Source organism: Bombus vancouverensis, chromosome 6, assembly GCF_051014615.1.
Source record: "Bombus vancouverensis nearcticus chromosome 6, iyBomVanc1_principal, whole genome shotgun sequence".
NCBI lineage: Eukaryota > Metazoa > Arthropoda > Insecta > Hymenoptera > Apidae > Bombus > Bombus vancouverensis.
Window position 1 is genome coordinate 14,713,026 of NC_134916.1, and position 26,818 is coordinate 14,739,843.

Here is a 26,818-nt window from a genome sequence, read left to right on the forward strand (position 1 = left end):
GGCATCTGCTCCGGTCCGATCGGGACAAATGTGCAATAGACGGTAGACGCTGCCCGATTACCTACGTATGAAAACTCTCATAAAATCTTTACTGTATTTTATTCCTTTTTTAAGATATTTTTAATTCAAGGCCATAGAGACGTATTTTGTCGGAATCTTTTCGTCTTAGTATTTATTTCAAGTTAGTTTTGAGCCAGCCTTCAAGCAACGTGTACGTGCAACTCTGACAACGTTTTATAAATATTTAAAGTAAAAATTGTTTTATATATTGAGATTTTAAAGTAAAATGGATAAAAAACATTCAAAATTCAGCTCTAAACGGGCATGCAGACCGAAGAAGAGAAGATTTTCCGGTAATCAATTTACCGTAGAAGAAGAAACCAGTTTCACTAATGCATCTGCAGCAAAATTGAAAAGTTCGAAAATCCTCCTCTAAATGACGACGTTTTAAAAGTAATAAAACCAATTTATGAAAGCTTATCAACTGATACTTTATTGGAACGATGTTTGAGTTCTGAAACCCAAAATAGTAACTGTTTGGAATTTTATAAGTCATGAGAATCACGATTGGCCCAGAAGCTAATGCGTTCGCAGTCAGGCGAGGCAAAGTTCGCATCGAGCGCTCTGAATTCCGAGCTTCAGAAGCATCAAAGGAAGCCAGGACTGCTCGTCTCCATGAAAGAACTTCGGAGAATAAGCATTTTGAAGTAGAGGAAGGTTGCTTGTGTGGAGCAGGAATCGCCGATTAAAAATATGTAAGTATGCTGCACCATTCTATGAGTAAAAATGCCGGAAACTTGTCTCAAAACTTTAAACGCGTTTTTCTCGAAAATACTTTTTTCGAGTTGGCGTGTACGATATCTCAAGTTCTAATGAACCGATTTATTTGAAATTTGGTTTGGTATGAATGTTCTTTATACATTCCTCTATCGCCTGAACCACGCTCAGAACAAAATTTTTAATTTTACTATTTTTTAAGCATTCGGAATTGTTAAAAAAAACATGCGAAACAAGAAACTTTCCTTCAAACGGCCGCCATTTTGTGAAAAAATGTTGTTTTGACTTTTCCAAGGTTCATGCTATAGCAGCATCTATACTAATTAAGAATCTGTTCGGATTTTTTGTTTTAGATGACCAAAAGGGTTGATATTATGCACGCCAGGACACCCTTTTTTTTTAGCACCACCCACTTTGCCAGCTCATAACTTTGTGATTTTTGAGTCTTTTTTTTCGGTGAATTTTTTACATGATCTTAAAATATCAATAAACAAATGCTTAAAAAAGGGATAGCAAAAATATTTTTTGTTTCGTTTGTACAGAACTTCAAAAATCGCCCGAGATTCATGCCTCTAGACTAGAATACCCCCTTAACGTATTACACCCAATATCACCTCAGGCGGATTCCTAGTTTTTTGAACATAGCAATTTCTTTATCTATAGATTTTTTATTTTTTAATGATGAGTAAGTTTCTGAAAAGGAAAAACTGTCCGAGGAGGAAAAATATCCGTCGTGTTCAGGACATCAAACTTTGCTTGTATACGACAAGTGTAAATAAAGTGCCAAATTACACTAACACTCGATATATTTGTGGCGACACTCGACACCAACTACCCCGGACGTCGATAGCGCAGTGGTTAGCGCCTTTGGTTACGAACATTCGGGACCCGAGTTTCAAATCCCGGCGCCCGTAATCCGATTTTTCTTCCATGGTACATAAATGAGAAGAAAGCAGCAGTAGCTTACAGCGACGGTCTACATCAGCAGCCGCAGCAGCACTATAGAGACGACTACTATTTGCACTTCAAATTGGTGATTCTGACGTGATCTACAGCGAAAAGAGGTGTGAACGGCGATAGCGCTACCGAGACTTCAATCAGCGCGAATCTTAAGACTGTGGAAACTGGTGGACCGACCTACGATGGACACGGAACGGGTCTTCCACCTTCGAACCTCGACTCCTCATCTCCGACCGACGCAAGCAGGTGAAGACGGGATATGAGACGATGATCAAGCCAGGAGTGATGCAGTCAACGAAAAGTCCATGGGCATCACCACTGCACGTCATACTAAAGAAGAACGGAGGCCTACGACTGAACGCTAAACGCCCCCGTACCGTGCCGACAGGTATCCACCACCACATCGAAGACTTCGCGCAACATCTGCACGGGTTTGACAACAAATCCGAGGATGCCGAACTCTCGCAACCGTACACGGAATCAACGAGCGAAGTTATGACCATATGTACAACAAAGAAAAGAATCCGTTTGGTTTCGAACATAAAGAGATTCATTCTTCGAAGCAGACACATTCGAGATACGTGATTGTTAATCGTTGATTGTTAATCGTTGATCGTTAATAGTTTAATAAACCTTTTTTGTTGAACATCAAGAATATTTCCTGTGGGCATTTTCACCCTAACTTTCCACCTCATATTAAACCTCCTCCACCTTGAGCGTTAATTCATTCAAGGTTCGCGATATCGACCGATCGGTTGGACCTGACCGGCCGCTCTTTAGTTGACTTTAGTTAACTCGCAACAACCTAGTTTGGGGGCGTTCAATTCTTATCTTGTCTACCAATTTTTCCTATCAATTAGCAATTCATCCGCACATTCAGTCTTCTAAGGTGTTCTTTTTGAAATATATAGCTATATTTAAGCGTTAAAAACCTGCGTCAAATTCTATTTAACTATCCTTATCATTTTAATCGAGATGGGGAATTCGGGTGATTCGTGGCGTCGATACTAATCCAGACGAGAATTTACGACTCTTCCGCGAACACAGTCGAACACTTACCAAGATTGTGGCCTTCGCAAGTCAATTGAATGAATCGAAATAGGGCGCACGTAAATTCAGCATCGTGCATATTCTTCTCTCCAGCAGCTCCTTCAGAGCCGACTCCAAGACCTTCTGCTTTCGTGTTCCTCTCGAACGCATCCAAATCCAATACGCTACAGGAATTCATGAGACCAGCAATCGAAGTGAAGAAGCCTACATCCTTCTTTTCCTTCAGGTGGTTCAGCATTCCTCGTTGAATTTCTATGTTACCACCTCGCAGGATAGAGATTCCCAATTCCAAAGTCTTCATTACCATTTCACTAGGGACACCTTTGCACGCAGAGATATGAAGCAGAACCATCTCTGCTACGCCACGATTGGCGAGACGCGTTTGGTGGAAAAGAAGTTTCTGCTTCTCCATTTCTTGTTCCTAGATAACGATCGAGATCGAATTGAGAATGAATTTTAAAGTTAAAACTGTTTTAAAGTTTTTGATGGTTTGTTTCTTTATTTAGCTGTTTATATTTTCTTCGTTCTTACCATAAGTTTGTGCATCGGTCGCTTTAGGGAGAGCATTAAAGAAAGCATCATAGAATTCGTTAATGAAGTGACAATGCTTATGATATTGGATGACAGGAGAATCATTGTCGAAAAGGAACGTAATAGACATATGTGGGAACAAAATTGATTTTGTACAGAGTGATCAGGGAATAGTCTACTGTTGATGCAAGCGTATTTACAAACTTGTGTATGTGTATGTTTCAATAGGAATAATTATTTAAATTAGGTTAACTAGATCCTACAATGAAATTTTGAGCAATTGATTGACATTACATTTAGCAATGGTAATATCGGACTTTTTAACGAACGAGCGTACGCATAGAAGCAATTGAATTTCCGCAAACGATTACTTGTCCTTACCATAAGTGGCTTATAGCCCCGCTTCTACAAGGTCAGTACGCGAGAAAAAGATACGAAATTGTTAATAATTTTCAAACACATTGGACAATCTCCCATGTTTGTATTTTTCATAAAAGAATGTTCAGTAGTTCAAAGAGTTTCGTTAGTAGAAATTTTTGTTTTTTTTAATGTTTCAACGAATATTAGAGGAAGTACTTACATGGATCGAGGCGCCACCTTCTTCTTCGCCTCCTCCTCCACCCTCGTCTTCGCCTTCCTCTTCCTCTTCGCCACAAGATTTTGATATAATTTGCGCGTAACTCATGTACAAGGGATCTTCTTGAAGCGCGCCAGATCGCTCGGTCATAGCGCCACGACAGAATGTTGTTACCAATTGCGTAAGCGGGTCTGGTTTTCCTTCGTCCTCGTCTTTGTCCATTTTCTTCAGTTCCGCGTCCTCGAAAGATTGCTTTCAAGAAAAGAAATAGAAACAAAATATGAATAACGATAACTCTTAAACGGGGTAACTTTCAAACTTTTGCCAATGCACATAAAACTGTCTCACTTCTCAATCGTATCATATTCTTGGAGATTACATATGAATTGCATATATTTTTTAATTTGAATTGTATGTGATTAACCACCGATACTGTAGACAGATTCATTCACAAAATGTTCACTCCTCAGTTCAGTATTATTCTTCGTCCACGTGAATTCTCATTTTCACAGTGAATAAAACGATAATTATGGAAGAAAATATTTCTTCACGAAACATGTTCTTACCGTAAGGTCTTCAATCATCACTTCTTGGCCAACATTCTCATCCTGCAACCAGAGCTCGTAGTATGTCCGCGCGAAGATATTTATAGCTCGATGCCTGGAATAATATGTGAAATAATTATCATTTATCAAAACTCGAAGAGCCATTAAACGTTCATTTTACCTTCGTAATTTGTAAAGTGGCTCACTACGCAGACATGCAATCGCTGCCCTTTTTCTTGCTGCGCACAGCACACGCTTCCATCCATCCCGAGATGGTGGAGGTTTCGTTGCCTTTTAGCAGCATGCACACACAACTACAGTTGTTAGATCACTAACAAACAATTACAGGGGTCATTGTTGATGGTTAATATTATTTTTTGCTACTCTTACGATTAGACAAGCTTTCGTGGAAAACAACAAAAAATAACTGAAATTTTGGTTACTGGTTTACTTGGTGATAGCGCACTAAAGGTATAATATTTGAAACTCAAGTCGAAACAAACGTCACGCAACAAAAGTATGGGGATTAAATAATATATTGATTATCCTAATTTTATTTTACTTGATTGCTTTTTATTATTGTCAGCGAAATAAACACAAGTGTCACGGTACACAGGTAACGCGAATCAAACCAAAAGAGGATACCTGGGCAGGGAATGTAGGGAAGTTTGACGGAAACAAGCGATCACTGCTCGTTTACGTTGTATCGACACCACGGATCGATATTGACCCTTGCTCTGCTGTTGCGGATGATCTATCTACTCAAGAACACAAAATTACTAAATAAATCGAACACATCTTTCGAACGAAGAAGCTTCGCGTATCTGAGAAACAACTATCGTAGAATATTCAGGAGACAATGGTTACGTAATACTTGAAAATGATTCTTCACTAACCATATGTAAACCGTAAAGAACTTTGGCCATGTCTGTGATCCTTGCAACCACGTCCTCTAGCTGTTGTGCTTTCACTGGTTCCATGGAATCCTTCTTCTGACCTAGTTTGGAGTACAGATAATGTTGCCAGGACATTTCGTCAGCTGGGTCGATTTTGTCTGGCAAAGTGAGTTGCGTCTTCGCGAATTCCGAGATCTCGTATTCCGGCATTTTCTTTAGGAATCTGTCCTTGCAGTGTTGCACTAATTCTTGTTCGCGACCAGCAAATAAGTTCAGACCAACTGGAAGCAACCTCTTCAAACAGGCTACCATTAGGGAAGCCTGCACTTCTTTGTCTTTGTCTCTTTTCTTGTCACGATGCTTCTTCTTTTTCTGTTGGGTAATGGATTATAGAGTTAACTTTTTTTATTAATTTTGTTATTTTTTGTGCAATTTTTATGTCTTATTAACTACTATTATTATCAGTTATGTGCATTATTAATCCTCTGTAGGCAATCGTTCACGTGTTTAAAGCTAATTTCTATTTTTTCTGAAAAATTTGACTTATTTGGCTAGAACAGTATAAAGATTAGGCATGGCAAAATATGCTTACCCATAAAGAATTAGTTATAATTTCCATGGACCATAGTTTTTATTAATTACAATTACTATTTACTATATCGCTATAATAGTGATTTATGATCGTTTAAAGTCACTATACCAACCTTGCCTCCTCCGGAAGGTGCTGTTCCATCCGAAATAGTAGTAGGTCTTCTGGTCGCTGTCGGCATAATGAGCACCATATTATCGATCTCATTAGCCGATATGAAGTTTTGTTCTTCTCTCAAGAAGTACTGAGACTTGGACCAAATATTAAATATCGCTGCTACGTGATTATAAAGATCCTCTGCTTCTGGAATGTTATTCCTCAGCCAATGATTCCTTTGCAAATCAACGTACTTAATCAAAAGAGGATAGAACGAGTAAATATCGCGAACCAGAAGTTGCCAGTCTTCTTGAATCTGTGCTTCGATTTGTGACGTGTCATCCGTGGATGATTTAATAAAACCACGAAGAGATTCTTCTTTGTGGAACATAGTGTCTGTACGTTTTCTGACACGCTCGGCAAGTGGTAAGAATGGATCCTTCAACAACTCTTCTGATGAATTTATAATGATCTGCTGAGTGTAAGCAGCGATACGAGTCATCCAAGGAGCATTTTCGTTACCGATGTTCTTTTTAATCAACTTTAATACGTTCTTCAGCAGTTGATTCATGTGATCGCTGGTAACCATGCTGACGTACGTTCCTTCTGTCGGGTTTACATTGTCTGGGCCTTGAGACCACCAGAAAGGCAGATAGGAGCAAAGCAGAGGAAGAATAATGTCAACTACGTGGGGAAGATCGTTGTAGGTTTTCTCAGACTCGACGAATTGATCGACTTCCGTCAAGATCGTCTCTAGGGTGGGCATACTCGATTCCATCTTCATCATGATATCTTGTGCTTCCAAGGAATGGTCGGCTATACGATTCAAAAGGGAATATTGATTGTGCTTGTTTAAATGTGGCTCCAGGAAGGCCACAGGGAAACAACTAGAAAAGGCACCTAGACAGGAACCTAAGCTGGGCTTGTGACGCTCGATTTCTGTCTTCAAATATTTTCTGTCGTGTGTTAGAGAGGCATCTACACCGAGAGTGTATAAAGATGCCAGCATTTTGTAGGATGCCACTTGAATTTCGTCCACTGTTCAAAAATACAAACAGATCACTTTTTTTGTGCATGTGTAGATATCGTGTTCGATTAGTACACATAATAATATTCGTTAAATAGTTAATAATATATCTCGCTATGTTCTATCGATATCACTAGACTATGGATGTTTGTGCGAAATTATATCTTTATAAATATGATTTAAAAAACGACAGTCAGATAGAAAATTATTTTATCCGCTAAATGTTACAACGAACATTATATTTTGAATATTTTTGCATATTATATGCATTCTGTGCATGGCTGAACTTTCAAGTTTCCCATAAATGCACAAACCTCCGCAGTCTGGATATCATAAACATTCACTCGATTCACGATCGCGTATCATTCGTAATTTCACACATATATTAAAAAGCTTAGAAGAATTTTATTTGAATTCTACTTACGTAGCAAATCGCTACCATACTCGCAGGCAGCCAAATGATCGAACATGGCTGTGAGCACTGGCAAAACCACGCTATTGATATACGACAAGGATGTAGAAGTCTTCAAATGTGTTCCTCTCAGATGACTGTATTTCCCCTCTTGAAGATTAAGAATCGTGTGTCCTAAATCATCTGCAGTGTTGTTGAAGAACGTTAACATAGACGTTCTGATAAACTCAGGACAATTCTTCACTAAACTCTTCGCGTCTATGCCTTTGACTAGTACTTGAAGACAACGGACGGTGATCCTAACATCCGGCCCGAAAGCAGCCAATCTAGATCTCAATAAACTGGCCAATTTGCAAAATAGAGCTGCTACCATCTCCTTCTCTTTCAAGGACGCAGCTCCGACATTGTTGGTAGCCGTTGCCACAGCGATGAAATAGTTTTTGTGTGTGCTAAAATATTTTTCCATCAGTGGCAGGACAACTTTGCTGAAGAATTTGATGTCTCTTGTGGACGTTTTAAAGCTATTTCTACGACTGAACGTGTCGGACGGTTTCAGCAATTTCATGTTGATAGTGGCTTTATCCAAGTAGGCTATCAACTTTTCAAGTAACGAGTAGGCGAATCGTAATTCCACCGAGGCTCCAGCCGTCGCAACTTCTGATTCCCCGCCTCTATTTGGTTTATGAAGCTTGTAACCCTGATATTGCAGGTACTTGAGGAATTCTTGGGAACGTTCGCGATCCTTTCGTTTCTCCTTGTCGGTCAAAAGATCATACGGAACTAGTTGAGGATGAATACCACCTCCTGTGAAGGACATAAATTAATATTTATATATTGATGTTAAATAAATGAGTTATTAATAGCAATATCTTGAGACAAATATTTGTGATTTATTAATAAATTATTTAATAATTTATTTCGATTCTTCATCGATACGAACCACAAGTAATGAGTTCTTCCTTCTTCTTCTTCGCCCAAATATCGTGCGCATTATCCGCGAGACGCTCTGCCATGTTTTGCATTTCTCTGCTCAGAGTCAAATTAGTCATGTCAACTGGATGAGGATTATAATTAAATGGACTCGCTGAATCAGCCTGAAATATTATTTTTTATTCGTAATATATAATTCAGTTTGTCTATCGATAAAGATATATGTAAATAGAATTTTCACTCACTTGACTTTTCGATGATCTTCTCATGGAACTACGATTGGTAGATGGTACATCTACCTCTGCATGTTCAACGCTCCATCCTATGGCCAATAAAGCTTTTAAGCTCTCTCTGACTGGCTCTTTGTATCGTTCTCTTTCGTAATCGTTCAACGTGTTGTACGGCTTCAGCCTGGGATGAGTCTTGTTCACTTCAGACCACTGTTCGCCGTAGGTCCAACCGTTTTCTAATTTCCGACTGGCCCAAGCGTCGTGGTAATGCTCGGAGAACTTTTGCACTATCTGATTGAGGTCGTTATTGAGGACCACACTATCGAATGTTAAAACAATATCAGTACTATATAATTTAGAATTTTCATTCGCCGGTTTTATCGAAATAAGGTTTTCTTAAATGACTGTACGCTAATTATTCATCCACATTTTTATAAAGAAAAATATAATACCTAGAGGTATTGATTGGCTGAGGATTATAAGGTCCATCAGGCGACTGTGCAGATGCAGATTTACTTCCGTACCACTCGTCATCGTAATTTTTGGACAACGAATAATCAGGCGGTAACGCGCAACCAATAGCTGTGAGACAAGGTAGAGCTTTTCCAAACAGTTCTGGGTCGTAGTCCATCTTGGATAACGAATCGAAAATGTTGCTGAAGAGAACCATAGTGAGGCGTTTCTCTTCATCGCTCGATGCACCGTATGCGCCTTGTCCACCGGTCGATCCGTAATATTTCGCGCAACGATCGTAGTGAAGGGTCAGCAACTGTTATAAAATTATGAATACCTTCAATAGCACAAAATATATTAAATAATTCAAAGTACAATAAAACTCCATTTATCGCGAATACGTCGAGAAACAAACAATTTATGTAACGGTTGTTCATCAATTCTCTTCGCTACCAATTATTTTTGATTTACATAATAATAGCTCACATTGAAATTGGGGGATTTAATTGACAGAAGTTCGATTAATCAGGCGCTAACTAAAATTTTGTTTCAATAAATGGAGTTCAGATAAATGAAATTCAAGTATATTTCATTTATATTCGTCATATTTTATACTCTACAATATTTTTCAATATTTCATAGAATTTACTTTACCCTTAGAGCAACTGTCGTATATTCTGATAGCTTGGACACGTCTACGGTCAGCTTTCGAAGCAGTTTCAGCAACATGCTGGGTTGCATTTGGCTAAAAAGAAAAATACGTTAAACACATATCATAAAGAAGTAAAAGCACGAGGGCACTGAATACTATAAGCTCCTTTACCCTTACAGTGTAATTATTGTGACTACAATCGTAGGCGAGAATTAGCAATTTAGAATAATATTGTTGAAACTTACGAGACATTTAACTCGTGGACGTCTCTTGTTAAGCAACAAAACGATTCCGTTAATCATTTCAATTGTATTTTGGAAAAAGGTCGCGTTTACCTGGTCAATGCCACGAGGAAATCCGACACTGCTTCACGTTGACCCTTAGTGAGCATTCTGTTCTTGCTCAATCGATATACGGTGTGCAACGTAGCATCCAGTAAGCTGGCATAGTTATCCGCCTCGTTGTAGAATTTTGAATGCTTGATCAACAAAGGTAGAATACTGTTTCCAATGTAACGATTCATCGCTAACGCCATGTCTGATTCGTATCCATCGTTCTAAAATGATAATTGAAATTAAAAGAGGAAACAAAACGATTCGACGTTCGAATAATTGGTCACGAATGAATTGACATCGAGTCTGTGTTATATTTACCCTATCCAACATAGTGGCGGCTCTGAGATCGGGCAAAAACGCTTCCTCGAGTATCTTAAAGAACAATTCTCTGGTTTCGATTCCGTAAACGCGCTCCAAAAACAGAACGATGCTCTGTTTATGTCCAGGAATCAAACCAGACGGCATATCGCTTTTTGGTTTCTCTTCGCCTGCCGCGGGATTCAATAACGTGAACCTCAAAGACAGGACACCTTGTAGATCATCGAGTGGAACCAGAGATCGAAGAATAGCCCTCGCTCGAAGAGACTCGTTCTTCCCTGGAAAACATGCTCCGATGTAACCCCCTTCACAAATTAGCGATTAGCAAAGAAAAGAAAGCTTTGATTTCGTATATATTACCGACAGATTCTGTAGAAGCCTCTGTTGCTCGTCAAAAAATAAACACTGTTATTAGATAAATAAGTTTGAAAGTTGCGAGGGATAGAGGAGCTCGTGCATAAATTAAGCCGCAGGTTCTTAACCATTTCATAAATACGTACTATCCAAAGCAAAGTTATAGAATTTCAGTACCACTAAAAAAGAAAAAAAAAAAGAAATGTCTTGCATGTAGAAATTTAAGGTTTGACCCTCGTGTTCAGTTAATCTTCGATTTCGGTAGGAAGCTGTTCTACATATTTGGCTAGTCTCTAATTATTTAAATACGAAGCGACCACAGATTAACATTGAAACTGAACTTCTGAATGATATCACTTTTATATTGTATATTGTAGAAATGCATAAATTATTATTGTAGTACTGGTTGAGAACCGTTGGATCGACTATAAGCTTGGAAATGAAAGTAAAATCGCGACAATCTATCGAAATAAATAATGAAGTGGTTATCGACTAATGATACTTACGAAGGTTCTGCGTATTGCGTAACCCACGGGAAGGGGAATTCAACTTTTACTTACCTTGTTCGATAACAGAAGAATCCGGAGCGCAGCGGCCTAATAGGTCCACCAAGGTACAGTAAAAGTTCAAGATCGCAGCTCCTGTATCGATATAGTCTTCGTCGTCGTCTGATTCCGGAAGCGGATGTTCGAATTGCATGAGCGCCGTTGTACCTTCTGCTTCGTCGTGCACTTTCCTTCGATCAGCGATTCGTTCGGACATCTTGTTGGCGTCTATGATGGCTCTTAATAGACCCTCACCCTCGCCACGAAGCGCTGGTCCCAGACATTCCGGTCTTCTGATCAGCAAACGGATCACCAAGTTTGCATTTTCCTCGACGCTTTCACCTAGAAGGAATTATATCGAATTATTTTCTCAATGCGACATAACACGACTTCTTTGATATAAAATAAGTATCCCAAGACGAATTAAGGACTAACCATTAACCCAAACGCAGAACCTCAAAAAGTCCAAATATCTTTCGCCTTCCACCGGATCCCATCCCAGATCGGGATAACCTTTTTCAACTAATTCCGAATTCGATTGCAAACCACAACGGGATAGATATATGGCAATTTTTTCAAGATAATGTTCTCTGAGAGCCAGAGCCAGTTCCGTGTTTTCCATGAGGGAAGAATAAGCCACGTCCAATGGCGTGGAACCTCTTAAAGATGGTCTCGATAACAAGATATTACTATTCTCCAGTAAAAAGTCAAAGTGATCGAACATAGCCTTCTGATTCTGTCTGGAGGTTCGACAAAAGTAGCACAGGAATCTACAGCATGCTACCACCATTTCGTGGGAAGTATCCTTCTCCTTGGAAACTGGTTCTCCTTCAGTAGTTTGGGGCTGAGTTTGAGCGTCCGATTGCGCCTGTGCACGTCTGCCTAGCGTGTTCATCATGATCGCCATAACGTTCTCGTGAATTCTAAGCACTCTGATTAAATCTGGATGCTGGAAGAACGTATGATTGTTGACTAATTTCCAGAGTCGTTCCCGAACGAGCTCTTCTTCCTCTTGAGACATTTGTACAGGCAGTAAGGCGCGAATTTGGCTCAAACCGACCCACATCAAAGCGACGTCGTCCTTTGTCTTGCTGTTGGTCACGTAGGTTTTTTCTAGAGCTCGAATTAACTCGCCCACCGTGTCATACTGGCGAACCAGTAAACTGAACATTTCTCGAACCAACTTCGGAGTCTCGATTTGCGATTCCTCGGCCCAGCTGACGATGGTTTTTATCAGAACTTTACGGAACACCTCTGTAACAAATATCAAAAGAAGTGTCACCATTTAATATTTAAATATGTTTAAAAAAATGTAATAGCAAAAGACAGGAGCAAAAAGAATCGAGAAGCTAAATAGTGTGGTCGATACTGTGATACAATTCCAACCTTCTGGAGTCTTTCTCTCGGGTTCAGGTTCAGGTTTAGGTTCCTCTTCGAGTTCTTTCACTGCGTTGATAAAGTTGAATAGCTTCTTAATGGCGCCAGGTTTCTGAACTGCGTCTTCTGCCTCCTCCACGGCGTCCGCAGCTTCCTGCAGGGCGTGCAAGGACACGTAGGACATGAGACTGTTGTGGAATTCATTCATCCGATTTATCAGATCTTCTCCGCAAGGACTATTCTCAGGGTCATCCACGAATTCCATATTCTTGAAACTTAAGATCGCATTCATCTGTTCACGAGGTGGACATCGAAATTCTCTTGTCTTCTTCGCTGCTACTGCCGATGGTAAGTCAGATTGTTTGATTTCGATGTAACGCCGAAGTTGATCGGACTGAAGATCACCGACGAAGTCGTGGCTAAATGCGATAATGGACTCGACGCGATGTCGAAGCTGGATGTCGTTTAGATGATGAAGAAGATAGCACATCTGTAGTTTCGCACCTTCGGCCATTTTCATGTGAAGCAGTCCCTTCTTGTGCTCGTCTTTTCCTTCTGTAAATTGATTTTTACATTACATTTCGTCTTTAGAAGATAAAATTTTACTTCTATTAAAAATATAGTAGGCTAGAGAATCATTGAAATATCATAAAATATTTGAAAAATTATTATTTGTATGCTGTATCATCTTATTTGCCTGGATATTATCTTGAAGTAATTACGGTATTAGTTTATTTGATCTTTCAAATGATTTTTCTTCGAAATATTTTATTCAGCCATCAAATACTCGAAATGATCTGTTATCTCAAATCTTTGCTTTCGTCTTCGTTTCAAATAAAATTTACCTAAGTCTGAAGTATATTTTACCTTTGTCAAACGTCGGATCCCAAGTCTCAGGATGAATCATAATCAGAAGCTTCATAACGTCTTCGTTCCTGAGCATTCCGACCAAGAGCAACCTGTCTACTAGTTTCAAAAGTGGCCTGTAATAAATAAAAATCATGTAAATAAGAGGCACAAGAATGGATCTGAATCTGCGGCAGCAAGCAAGTTATCCTGAAAGCATTTTCTTTCTTCGTATCGTCCACGTAGATATTAAATATGCAGAATAGCCCAGGCGTGCACGTATTCATTTGGCTACATACAGGAAAAGATTCTCATTGCTGCCACCAATGGGGTCCCGATTGTGAACTTGATTGACCTCAACGGCCTCGTTCAGTGCAGTCATCACGTAGTCCCGCACTACATCCAGAGGGAAGTACGGACTGTAGAGGCTCCTTATGTTCTCGATCGTTTGATCGCTGGAAGGAATATCCCTTGATGTCGCCTATTAGTCATGGGGTTCACATCTAATTTTGAATTGAATGTACCTACCTGATGTCTGTCATTTTCATTTGAGGACGAACCGACTCGGTTTCTAGATACCTGAGACTGTGTTTCATTTCCTCGTTTTCGTATAAATCCTTCAGTTCTTGGCCTATGAAACGTATAAACTTATTGTTAGATATCTATAAAGTTACCTATATTGGCTACAGAAAATATTTCCACGTGGTTGCGTTCATTATAGCATTCACAAACTAATTAATTACAAGTAAATATATTAAAGTACAAGTTTATCGAATGTCGTGTTATTTAGTAGCATTTTTACATCACTAAAAAATGGAATATAGGACGTGACAAAAGAAATAAGTTCATTGGAAAATATACAATGAGAGATATGGAATATAGAGATGTGTAAATAACCATTTTTTGTAACCACTGTATCTATGAATAGATCTCTTGTTTCAAGAGATGTTACTTTGAAAAAGTTTCTTTACCTAAAGGAATTATGTATTCATTTTTGCACACTTCCATCGTAGTCGCGTGTGACTCGAGATGCAAGGCGATCAGCAAGTCGTAGAATCCTTGTCGTAGGGGCCCGGACATGTATTCCGCTCGAATTGCGTACAATAATTGTTTTTGATCGACGTGCTGGCATAGAGCGTGTGCTGCTCTGTAATTCGACTGATAACATAGAGCTGCGTACAGTGTCAGAGTGTGCGCATGGAAGCTGTAACAATTATATAGATAAATGTTAATTCTTCGAATAAATAGAAGAAAGTCTAATCCTCACTTGGCGGAGGCTCATATTTGTCATAGAATATTTGTTTCATGACAATAACCTGAAGGTCCAGACAAAAAAATTTTTACCCTTATATGTCAATGAAATTCCTTTAAAAAATAAAATTGTACGTAATTCGGTAAAATAACAACACATATGCAATACTGCCCATATGTTTGATCGATTTATAGTAATAGTATTTAAAATAGATCGAAGTATAGTTAGAAGCAGCATTCGCTTGCTTTTTATAGAGTCACTTTATGAAATCGAATTCTTTCATGCAATCATCACAGTTTGATTTATCTGTAATTTTGTAATTGAAATATATCTAATCAAAAAGTTAGTAAGTGACCGAATTCCAAATGACAGCATACAGAATGCAATCGATATTTGTATAAATCAAATCCAGCCTCTGCCTTCTGAGAATTAACATCGCACTTCCAAAATTTACCTAAGTAACTTATCCATCTCGATAAGCTCCAATATATCGATACATCTATCCTCTTCAGGGATATGCAAAGCCAACATTGATATGGCATCCTCGCACAGCATGGACCAACCTCTGATATCAGACAGTTTCAAGGCATGAACCTGAAGCGATTGATTTGGTACTCTTGCCCATTGGTGAGGTTTCAGACATTGAACCTTCAATCTAGGTGGGAACTGTGGTATCACATGACGTTCTGAGTTTTGTAACACAGCAGCGGATAATGGTAACGTTGTGGAGGTTCTTCCAAGTTCAATCTGAAGTATTTCCTTGCTGGTAGCTTCTACGAAGATGGCAGGGAATAATTTCGTATCGGGTTCCATCTTGAATTTGTGGCTAGTTTCCTTTCCCTCGCAAGTGAAGGACACCCAACCGGTTGCGGTATCCACGAAACATCCAACGAACATTCCTTGAGAAGCTCCCTTGCCGGATGCGTCTTGCGTTACTTCGTTGTAAAGCTCATCCGCTCTTACCATATAGCAGCTCTGTCTATCAACCCTGCAATAAATTGCTCCATTTAAGAGAACAATTTAAAATATGTTATCTTGTAAAGTAAGTTGATTCATTCGTTGACATACATGCATAGAGTTACGCTTAGAATTTTGCTAGTACGCCATGAAATTAATAAAATTTTAACAGAATCGATCAAATTGATAGCGTGTTTGCATAAACATCATCGTACATAACGAAACTAATCGACATTTATTTCTTATAGAAAGTTGGAAATACGCATTTTTCGTGTCTGATAGGAAATCTTAATGATAAATTTATCTTTTACATTGTTGATTTTCAATTTTTCGTCATTTCATTACACTGTCATAGTGCTAATTTGATGAGTCTTGTTTGAATATATACATATATATAATAGAAGAGAAATTGAACTTACTGTTCTATAGGACGATCATAGTCATCGGTAATAACTACAGAGCCCTTCCTCACGCGAGACAGATTAAAGTCTTTAGTATGCAAATGATACTGGGATGTGACCCAGCCAACATAAACGTGCGTTGGATCCTGTCCAGGAAAGATTCTCACTCCGTAGAAGTATTCGTTCATCAATTTCAAGCATTCTGCATCGAATATCTCATTTCCGATTGCCTCGACGCCGCTTCCACTCAGAGCAGACATAGACATTGCTTTTGGTGCGTTGCGTTCTGGGATCTGAGGTGGCACTACTTTCAAGTCCGTCTATAGAAAGAATTTGTCATTTATTTCGTGGCGCTTGAACGAAGATGGCAATAGAATCATAGCAGCAGGTAGTTGGACGAATGGACAAACAAATAAATAAATAAATAAATGGTTTTACGTTTGATATGCGAATTTGGGGAGGCCGGTTACTTGCTTTGTTCATCGATTGAGTCTTGGTGCTCTTATCAGAAATGTCTGAACGTACTGGTGGCTCGGGCGTTTTCGATTTCGCGTCCGGAGACTTCGCTTTGCGAGAGAAGAATCTGCGAAACACATTGGAAATTTATTGTTTCTTCTTTATGTGTTTATTCGTGTTCTTCACATGGCAAAGACGCAAAAGGAATTTCACATGTGCAAATATTTAGATATGGAAGATTTATCAATTTAACTTACGGGGCATCCTCCATTTCTTTGCTAAGTTTGCTAGGAACATTAGAATATCAAAATCTATTTTCCCGAGAAGAACTGATTTAAAATATGTGTTTATACTAACCGGAACGGAGAGCGCCCGCGTTTCTTCTTATCGTCCTTGATGTCGCCGTTCATATCGCCGTATCCATTCATATCAACCTCGCTAATTGCGTTATCCATGTTTCCGACCCGTGACCCATAGAGGGAACCCTTTCTTGGAGGTCTCAACGGCTTGTTTCTTTGCATGGGAAGCGGTGACTCCTTCATCATTTCGTCGGCTTCCACTGCATCCTCCGAATAGTTTCTTTGTAATCCTGGAACAAACAAGGTTTTCGTTGAAGACGCTCAGAAGTTTGAATTGGACAAATTATTCGTGTATTTATAAAAAATATAATGAACAGGCACCTCGAAGCAAACAAGTTTTTGCCATTAAACATTATCAGCGTGTGTTACGTTTTGGATATTTTGTATGTTTTTGCGTATTTACATTTCTGATAAATGCAACTTATTAATCGTAGAAAATCTTACCTTTAATGTCGCTCATACTAAATCCAGACCTCATGATCTGCTCTATTTGAGCAGAAGGCGCTGCCTGTTGAGCCTGCTCCACTTGTTCAGACAATAGTCTATTCTGTCGCATTTTGATTTCCTGCCATCTCCTTAGTTTCTCACTTTCCGAAATAAACGTCGATTGGCAAATAACCGGTAAAGATAATCGCAGGAACTCCCAGTTTGCCTTTTCCATAGTTTCGAACGTGTTATGAGAGATCTTTAAACATGGTGGAGTATCGGAACCCGCTGGAATCCTGGCTACATCTATCCTCGTGTCAGCCATATCGTCCGTGTTCTCGAAAATTGGTTGATCCTTGGTGTACCAATACGTAACTGGACGATTCATGTTCCTGGTATATCGAACACGATTCTAGACATTTTACTTAACTCGATAAAATTCGCAATTGGAAAGGAGCGAAGGAAACGCATATCTAATTGGCGTATAATAAAATAGGATCATCTTCCCTTTTGAGAAGATAAAATAGGGTGCTTAAAAAATAGGGCACACGTATTTTCGTATACGATAATCGCTAGAGAATTACTCGTATCGATTACTCAGGTAGTTATATAAATCATATGTCTAAAAACAAAGTTATAATTCCAAATGCACCCGTGATAAATAGTACACCTGTTTGTACACTAACCAAAAAAAAAAACGAAGTATTGTTTATTGACCGAAATAGAATGACAAGCAACCAAAACACGTTTCTTCCAGCCATCTTTCCAACCACGTGTAAGACGGATTTATGATTCACATGTACTACTTACACACAGAACGGTTCGTATCCCTCTTGCAAACCGCAGGTCGTAAAGAACTTCAAGGTATTTACATCCTGTCCGAAAGTTAATTTTGCTTTTTGTCCAACACCAAGCGTGAAAGCTGGTACGAAACAGTCACCCTGCACGTCAGCGAAAGACGTTTCACCACCGAGCGCATCCATCAACAGTTCTCCGTTTAGAGAAAAGCCTAAATATTTCGATATTTGTATAAAGATTGTTTGTGCTGATGGTTAAACGCATAAATTTATATTGGATTGCTACCAGCACGGCAGGAATTAATTTTAAAAAAAGGGGTCAAGTAAAAGGAGTAATCCATTAGTGCGACTAGCAAGTTGAAAGTTAACGAAGCTTTACGTAATCGACTAGCAGCGGCTATAAAGATAAAACACGCAGATAAAATGCGACTATATACAACTATGCGAAGCTAATGTGAAAATTGACATAAGCGTTACACATGCATATAGGGCTGATAATATCATAGCATATATCAAATATTAAAACATGAAAATAGTATGACGTTATCACAAAGAAAATTAGCTTTGGAAAATGAATAAATAAATTTTGCAGAAATGTCGTAATGAAGAGATAGAAGGGCACTCCATATTGGTTTAGTTCAAACAATATTTTCTATCGTCGATGAACCGCGACGGTCTTCTTTACAAAGCCTATTCAAAATTATTTTGCGATACCAAAATTTAGGACCACCCTTTGTTATAGTAGTTAGCAAACATGAATCGTATGGAATATGAAAGCTTTGTTGCTGTTATTTACAATATTAATTGAGTAGAGTACTGGATACGGAAAGAATACAAGGACACACATGATGCTAATCGACTGTGTATGATTAGAATGTATAGCTTCGGTTGTAAATGAATGAAAATTTGATATATACGAATACGTTGTCGTGATGATGTGACAAGGTGAGGCAATAATCCGCATTAATGACTTTGTGGAATACATATGCTTTCTTTGCCGTATGATGTTGCAAAGTTTGATTGATTAAGCAAATGACACTCATCCAAACTGTACGAAATACCGTGTATACAACAATGCAGAAAATAAGCGAAAGATATACGATAAAAAAACAAACGAACGTAGGTTATTTGTTCGACAATAAACTTTTGTATTTAAAAACACGTTTTTCTGTATCCAGTAATCTATCTCTTGAATCAAATTATATATATGTATAGCTTGAAATGGCAGCTGAAGCGTTCGCTTGAAAGATTCCGTCTTACTAATTGTTCGGTCAATTAGATCCAGGAAAACCCCGACAACGTCTCCAACCTGCCATTGTTTGCCAAATGTCTCGGCTGTGCCCGAGTATACTTTTTCCTCCTTTAAAATAAAATTTCACCAATTCAAAATCTCCGTTGGTGATTTGTACGCGATCCATGACACATCTACCTTACGATTAAACACGCTTAATATCGATATAATTTGCATGTACGTTTCGTCGTATATTACGTATCTATTTATATATGTATATTTGTATGTCCGCGCGAGACTGAGATTCGAACAAAGGCAATACGTAGGAGACACAGCAAATGATGTACACTTGATAGATATATTATAGAGATATAATGTTGCTCGCGGATTCCTTCGCGTTCGCTAATGAACGTCAAGCCACACTTCTCGAACGAAATCCCCAAATCAATTTCGTTCGATCTTCGGACAAGGAAACGCAGAAAAAACAACCAAGTCAACATGAAAAAGAACATATAGAGACAAAGACAACAGTAGTGACGAGAAAACTCAAAAAATGGTGGGCCTGCAGATCGAATTATTGGAAAAATTGGAGTCTTACTGATCGTTCGGTCTGCGACGTCAATGAAACATCCAACTACGTCGCCCACTTGATATCTGTGACCAAATGACTCGTGGATACCGGCGTGTACTTTAGTTACCTGATATTTACGATTGGTATCAATTATTTATGGCCTGTCAGCTTATGATGCATTTAGAATCTATTTCATGGACAAACATCTATCCTTACCGTGAACATTGTCGAAACCATTCGAACAAATTTATCTGCGATGCATAATTCGACGTACGTGAATTTTATTCTTTTATTTTTTCGTTTACGCGAGTTCAGTGTCTTTAATAACAAATTGCTCGAGCTTGAAAATCTATTGGATTGAATCAAGGAACACTTACGTTATAGCCGTCAAAAGCCCAAGTGGATTCGTCGCTTCCCAGCATATTCCCGGGAGAGCAGTCAGCTTTTGCCCAACCGACTCGCATAGGGCCAGCTGTCAGCACCTCGAACTCGAAGTACCACTTTCCGCTACTGACTGCGTAGTGTTTCTCAACGCGATATGTCCTAAAGTATAGTTGTCGTAACCTGTTGGCTTCCAACAGTAGCGCTGTGGGAACAAACGTATGGAGGTAAATAATTTAATAAGATTTTATTTTACTATTAGGTCGATCGGAGATTTGAGATTTTCACGATTTGGTATTGCAAAATTTCCAAAATAAAGACTGACGTTGTTAACGAAGCTAACTGAAATCCTGGCAAAACATCGGAACATATCTTTTTCTCAAGAACACGACCCACGCTCGGAAATCTCGATTATGAAAATTCTATTATTAGACTACTCTAAAATAAAACAGGATTTGCCAATATTTCAATATCTTTCACCTTCGTGTTGTTCTCCAGTAGGTGGTTCCAACATGTATCCATAAACCAAAAGTGTCCTCACAGTTTCACTGGCGGTGTCACGATTAGCTTTCTTGATCGCTTCGTCCACCTTCGGGTAGGGTACCAAATGGGGGCTCCTTCTCATCTCAGAATCCTCGTTCAGACCATAAGTCCATCCCTGACTAATCCTTTCCTTTGCCCACAAATTATGAGTATTCTCTGCAAGCTGGTCTACCAGTTCTTCCATCTTTGGCGTGAGTGTAATGGCGCTAAGATCGAGTGGTGCTGGTTTATATCCGCTGCTTTGCAGGAAGGGTTCATTTGGAAGCCTCAGAGTCTTTATTCTAGAGGGTGGTTTATCCATCGTGATATAATATCCCAAGGCTAGAATAGTCTTCAGTGTTTGCACTGCTAACTGAGTGTCGTAACGTTTTTCTGCAGCTGGTAATCGTTCAAACTGAACGATACATGGATGAATCTTTCTCATATCGTCCCTATGTTCTCCATATATCCAACCAGCTTCGATTTTATTCATCGCCCACATCTCGTGGATATTCTCAGCTAGTTTATCTCTGATTTGCTCGACGTAAGATGGTAAATTGATCATAGATGTGTCGACTGGAGCTGGGACGAAAGCCGTGTCGTCCTCGACCAGCCATGGGCCAGCTAGGACCACCTTGTTCATGTTTCCAAAGTAGAAACAGGGATCCAAAGATAGAATTTGCTGTGGTAATAAGCTTTCCACCAAAGGTGAGAATTCTTCTGGCGGTTGAAACTTGAGTCGGCCGTGATCACCGCCTAACAGGAATCTACAGGATAGTTTGGACGAGCAGCTGATTGCGGGGAAGAACATGCCATCGAGGTTGAAATTTCGGAAGGATCCCATGATAGGTGCTCCGTTGAAGGTGAAAGTGATTATGGGCACTGTGAGATCCAATGCACATCCGATCACGTCGCTCTTTCTGATGTAAGGTTCCGTGACATTCTGAACAACTTGAGTTTTTCTACCACCGGTCCATAGATGTGCACCGTCGAAACCGAATGAATAGAGGTCGTCGCCAACACCGTTTCCACCCCATTTCTCGCCACCACCGGGGTATGGCATGTACCTTCGCAGAAAGAAAGAAATAAGTGTTAAATCAGATTGAAGAATTCTCCATTGAAACTCTATGTGTATTTCTTTTCCCGTAAAATAAGCGCAGTTATACGTATGGGTAATTTTATTGGTTGAATTATTTTCTTAGCGACGTTGAGCGATTCGTTCATAAGTTCGGCAGCTATAAAACAACCTTAAGATTATCTTAAGTATCAATGACGTAATGATATTTTGTGTAACTTTGATACATTTAGTTGGCATCAAAGAAGCGAATTCGCTGAAATGACCTCGAGTTGATATTTGATAAAACCTACACAGCCTTAAAAGGACCACGAGTATCGATGAGACGATTTGAAATGATTTTCGCTATCAGTGAATGCCAATAACACGACCCAATGGTCTGTCATTTATTGACTTACCCAGCGGTGTTCGCCCATCCTATTCTCAAATGCGGCATCATGTGCGTGGTCTGTTCGATGTGGTCGACGGTGACTTCGAAGTACCACTTCTGATAAAGCGCCGAGTTCTCGACTCTACCGACGAATATGTTCGGTCTAACGCTAGCCACGTGATCGACCAGTTGCGTTTGAAGAAGGAGATTTTTTCCTGGCAGCAAGAAGTCACAGATATTGTTCTGCGAAGATCGAACAGCCACACCGTTACCCACGCACAGCGAGCAAAGTACGTCCAAGACTTTTGGATCTCTTCCGTGTTTCTCCAACAAGGAAATGATGACTTTAATGTGCTCGTCCTGTGAAGATATGGAAGTTCATCGAGATTGTAGGATTTCAAGTATTTTATCGTACGTTTAACTCGTTATAACGCTTACCCTCATCATGTTTAAAGCTTCGGGCGAGTCGATAAGAACGCAATGAAGCACGTCCAACATTCCAGTGCCTTCGCTGGAAGCCTGCGATCCGAGTCGACTGAACAACCAGTTCAAACGATTGCTGTTAGCAAATTGCGCGCAGTTTGTGTGATTTCCTTTGATAATAGCTGCCAATAGTTGATACAGGTATCCTGATATTTGATCCCAAGCTTGACCACTCTCGTCTCCCGAAAGTGCCACGAGGAAACCTTGTGACGTAATCACGTTGATCTTGTCGATGGCTTCGAGTATCAAGTTCAATATACCCTCTTCTTGAAACAGGTCTTGACGATTTCTCAGAGCGCGGAATCTGTTTTGTTTCTCTTCGTGCTCTACATAAATCGTTAGAGTACGTCAATCTACTGTAATAATAGCGTTTCTGCGATCATAATAGTTTGCTTACCCATGTCGTCTTCGGGTTGAGCAAAATAATTAATCAAGTCTTCCAGACACATCACCATTTCGTTCAGATTCACATTTTGGAAGAACATAGACGCTCTTCTATCTACTTGCAGCGTCTCTAGGCCTCTAAAACATATTCGGTCCTTTTAGCGATCTGCCTGTCCACGTTAATTTATCATTCGGTTTGTAACGGCTCTGTACGCTTCCATCCAAGCCTCTACCATTTTTAATTGCATACTTTAATGTGGAGAAATTACAGTATCGATCGAACGATAGACACTCACGTGATGAACTGGGTGAACAGACTGCTGCACTTTCGTATCACACGAGCTGTCCGGGACTCTTCCTCTTGAGACCGAGAGAAGTCCAAACCATCGTCCATCTTTCCTTCTTCGTGAAGGACGGCTTGCTTCTCCTCCACTTTGCCCACACCCTTTTTCTTCGTCTCGTACGACTATGATATAAATCAAAGTCAATCAAAGTCAAGTTTAATCCACCTCAACGAATAATATATATGTACTTTGAGTGTAAATGCGTGTACGTACATCAAGATGAGTTATCTCAATAGTTAGGAGTTATGAGTGTAAAAAATAAAAAAGAGGATGCATATGAATTTGGAATTTATGTATGGATAGACTTCTTACGTTTAGTAAATATAGTAATAAACGTTTTAGTTTGGACATTTTATATGTTTCATATTTGTATATATTTTAAGATATATATAAAGATCAGCTTTTATAAATTATTAAACTGTCCTAAGAGTTTTGTGCAGATGTGCATCTTTACTTCTTCGTTTAAATGATTCACTTGCTTGAATATAAGAATCCTACGTATAAATTGTTATTAATGTATACCTTGTACGAGACCCAGAGGCAAGTAGTAGCGTGCTGCATGATAACAGTCGAGTCACCATACTTGATGATGGGTGTACCGATAACTTCGAGGTCCTTATCCTCGAGAATGATCTTCTGATCATCCTTCTCTTGCCGTAACCAAAACGTTGAAGTCTCGGTCGTTGCCTCGTTTCTTCAAACACAGAACATAATTATGTAACTTACGATTATTGGCACGATGTCCCACTTGACCTTTGAACTTTTCTATTAAAACCTATTAATAGATATCTACCTATCGACCAGGTACAGTTCGTTGTTTTCTTTGACACCAAGGTAACGTCCAGTTGTCAAGTGTCTGATCCTCATCGGATGCAGCCAGTTGATAAAACCACCGGCCCATTTAGTTCTTGCCAGCTCCAGTCTCCATAGAGATCGAGCTTGACTCATTACGCTGCCTCCCTCGTACACCACTATACTGTAAGCAATATATTAACTACTAGAAGCCATATCTAGCTTCAGCTGTGCTAATCGAATTATCTATAGAAACGATTATCTCTAGTGGAATGAACGCGAAGATTTCGAAAATAAATAAATAACAAGTTGTAATTAACTTTCTCGAGAAGGATTTTTCTTCAAACAATGAATGCAACAATACGATGGTGTGAACCGTAATTGGATTGTACATTATGAGATATTTAAAGACGCAAGTTAGAATGTATACTATATGCAAAAATATATAAAACGTTCGATAGTATTTGTTATGACGCTCGGTGGATGAAACATATTTACGTTCAATCTACATCTTTTGTTCGGTTCTGTTTACAAAAATATGAACTTGCATAAAAATAGTTATTTTGCTGCATACAGTTTTGCTAGTCCAAAGGGATAGAGGAAGGGGTTGAATTTTTTAACACTTACTTTTGACTCGGTGTTGTGCCCCATGTTGACGGTATAGTGAGGCATTCGTCGCCACCGTGAAAAAATCGTAGAACGTCACCGCCAAATACGTAACCAACGTATTTCATCCGGCTGATTCCAGTGCCATAAGGTTGTACCGACCAGTGGGTTACGTGGAACGAGGCGTTAACCACGGATAAGTCGTTCTCTTTTGTTGTGTGCTAGATAAATGTGGACGAGATTAATTTTCAAGATAGTGCGCATTCTAATGAACTGACGGTGAGACAACAAAATATTTGTTTATTTGAGTGCGATGCTTAACAAATATCATTGTGAACGAAGCTATTGGGAATATTACTGGAAAATATTATTGTTTTCTGTTTGTGTTGCTTACCAAGTATCTCTCAGTGGCCACAGATACCAGAATAAGGTCATCACCGACTCGAACCTTCTCACCCTCTGATCTCTGCTTCGATGCTGGATGCACAGTCCACCAACACGCCTCACCTAAATGATCAATCGTATTACGTACACGTAAACACGACAGGAATTGATATTAGTTGATATTAATTCGATCGCGTTCCTTCGGCTAACCTTGAGAATGCTGTTGCAGACCTACGTCGAAAGCCAACTTGTCGTTGGACGAGCTGGTCGATAAACACGCCAAATACTGTAAACGAAACAGTCAGTTCTTGTGAAAATGACGATCGAACGATGATACGTTTATCAATTATGTGCGAAAAAAGATGCAATTGTTTACCATGTCGCTGTTTTGATGCCTCAGTAAAATAGCGTTGCCATACAATAACGTTCTGTGTCCAGATCCAGTGCCCTTCCCCTAAAATTACGGAACGATATTCTAGCGATTAGATGAAACACGTAGGAAGCCTGAGATACACGTAGGTCGAAAATGGATTAAAGAGAGAGAGAGAAAAAAAAGAAACATAAAATAAGTACACAAGCATACCGATAAGAGAAGGCCATAAATAATGATTGTTAACGAATGAATGTCAATGGCAGGCATGTATTCATGCTCGTACGATCGAAAAAATAAATGCGTAAATTGATTGTATGTTAATTGAATGTAAAAGAGAAAAGTACGCAGTCATAGAAATTGGCGCGATCAGCATACAAGCACAACGTAACTGTGTCAGTATTTAAACATAAGATAGAAAGATGCATAATTGAAGAAAGAAATTTCAACGAGGAGGAAAGAAAAGAATAACCAAATGGAAGAGAAAAGAGAAAGAACGAAAAGATCGGTGCAAGCAAATGACGTTACTCACAAGCATGAACGTAAACGTAAACGTAAACGTAAACGGTGTCTTAGAGCGATACGGAAGGTATACTTACTAAATTTTCTTGCTGCTGCAAACAGAAACACAGATGTTGTAAATCTCATCCTTTCGCTTTGTCAATCGTGAATAGATAGAGAAAGAATAGTAGAAAGAAAAATTCGGTCAACACGTTTACAATGTCGGTCGATAGGTAAAAATGTTTTGCATGAAATTCTCGTTTTGCGGTGAGGTGCAACGCATCGACGTAACAAAAATTGGACATAAACATGGGACGTAAAAACAAATACGGACAAATGAAAGACAACTTGAGACGTGTTACACGGCTACATGGACGCATGCCACACTTATTGGATAAGGAAACGTGCGGATGCATTCAGAAAATTATTTCGTTGTGTCTTATCGAGGAATAAAAAAGGTACGGAAAGAACAGCGATTCAAACGTAATTTAATTCGCAGTCTATCAAAAACAACGTGGATAGGTTCGCAAAATCGCAGGTATCTACTTTCTAAGTGCATCGTTCAGTTTAGTTGGTACAATTTTACAAAAATATGGATAAATGATACTGATTAATCTCTCCTGTATACGATACATGAGATCAAATGGATTTTATGG

At 39.2% G+C, this 26,818-nt stretch overlaps 1 protein-coding gene across 9 annotated transcripts in view; it reads right to left on the minus strand.

Moving 5' to 3' along the window:
• RyR (Ryanodine receptor) overlaps positions 1-26,818 on the minus strand; it is a 42,863-nt gene that overhangs the window by 6,168 nt on the left and 9,877 nt on the right. The window contains exons 5-46 of one of the 9 annotated variants that reach the window (XM_076619612.1): positions 26,261-26,275; positions 25,668-25,745; positions 25,502-25,577; positions 25,302-25,414; positions 24,929-25,128; positions 24,303-24,485; positions 24,032-24,203; positions 23,462-23,631; positions 23,179-23,303; positions 22,737-23,107; positions 22,327-22,658; positions 20,812-21,920; positions 20,328-20,536; positions 19,409-19,508; positions 18,162-18,360; positions 17,370-17,743; positions 16,924-17,155; positions 16,549-16,693; positions 16,129-16,430; positions 15,207-15,740; positions 14,472-14,704; positions 14,029-14,131; positions 13,800-13,955; positions 13,522-13,637; positions 12,664-13,209; positions 11,713-12,531; positions 11,293-11,619; positions 10,379-10,656; positions 10,061-10,281; positions 9,728-9,818; positions 9,073-9,389; positions 8,636-8,939; positions 8,401-8,554; positions 7,473-8,264; positions 6,041-7,059; positions 5,337-5,708; positions 4,622-4,731; positions 4,462-4,555; positions 3,899-4,147; positions 3,700-3,723; positions 3,319-3,339; positions 2,797-3,208 (exon numbers count right to left, since the gene is read on the minus strand). In XM_076619612.1, the coding sequence (XP_076475727.1) occupies positions 2,797-3,208; positions 3,319-3,339; positions 3,700-3,723; positions 3,899-4,147; positions 4,462-4,555; positions 4,622-4,731; positions 5,337-5,708; positions 6,041-7,059; positions 7,473-8,264; positions 8,401-8,554; positions 8,636-8,939; positions 9,073-9,389; positions 9,728-9,818; positions 10,061-10,281; positions 10,379-10,656; positions 11,293-11,619; positions 11,713-12,531; positions 12,664-13,209; positions 13,522-13,637; positions 13,800-13,955; positions 14,029-14,131; positions 14,472-14,704; positions 15,207-15,740; positions 16,129-16,430; positions 16,549-16,693; positions 16,924-17,155; positions 17,370-17,743; positions 18,162-18,360; positions 19,409-19,508; positions 20,328-20,536; positions 20,812-21,920; positions 22,327-22,658; positions 22,737-23,107; positions 23,179-23,303; positions 23,462-23,631; positions 24,032-24,203; positions 24,303-24,485; positions 24,929-25,128; positions 25,302-25,414; positions 25,502-25,577; positions 25,668-25,745; positions 26,261-26,275 (11,797 nt within the window). Of the gene's footprint in view, positions 1-2,796; positions 3,209-3,318; positions 3,340-3,699; positions 3,724-3,898; positions 4,148-4,461; positions 4,556-4,621; positions 4,732-5,085; positions 5,199-5,336; positions 5,709-6,040; positions 7,060-7,472; positions 8,265-8,400; positions 8,555-8,635; positions 8,940-9,072; positions 9,390-9,727; positions 9,819-10,060; positions 10,282-10,378; positions 10,657-11,292; positions 11,620-11,712; positions 12,532-12,663; positions 13,210-13,521; positions 13,638-13,799; positions 13,971-14,028; positions 14,132-14,471; positions 14,705-15,206; positions 15,741-16,128; positions 16,431-16,548; positions 16,694-16,923; positions 17,156-17,369; positions 17,744-18,161; positions 18,361-19,408; positions 19,509-19,977; positions 20,078-20,327; positions 20,537-20,811; positions 21,921-22,326; positions 22,659-22,736; positions 23,108-23,178; positions 23,304-23,461; positions 23,632-24,031; positions 24,204-24,302; positions 24,486-24,928; positions 25,129-25,301; positions 25,415-25,501; positions 25,578-25,667; positions 25,746-26,260; positions 26,276-26,818 lie in introns of all 9 variants that reach the window. The other 8 variants (XM_076619611.1, XM_076619610.1, XM_076619616.1 and 5 more) reach the window with 8 other exon arrangements.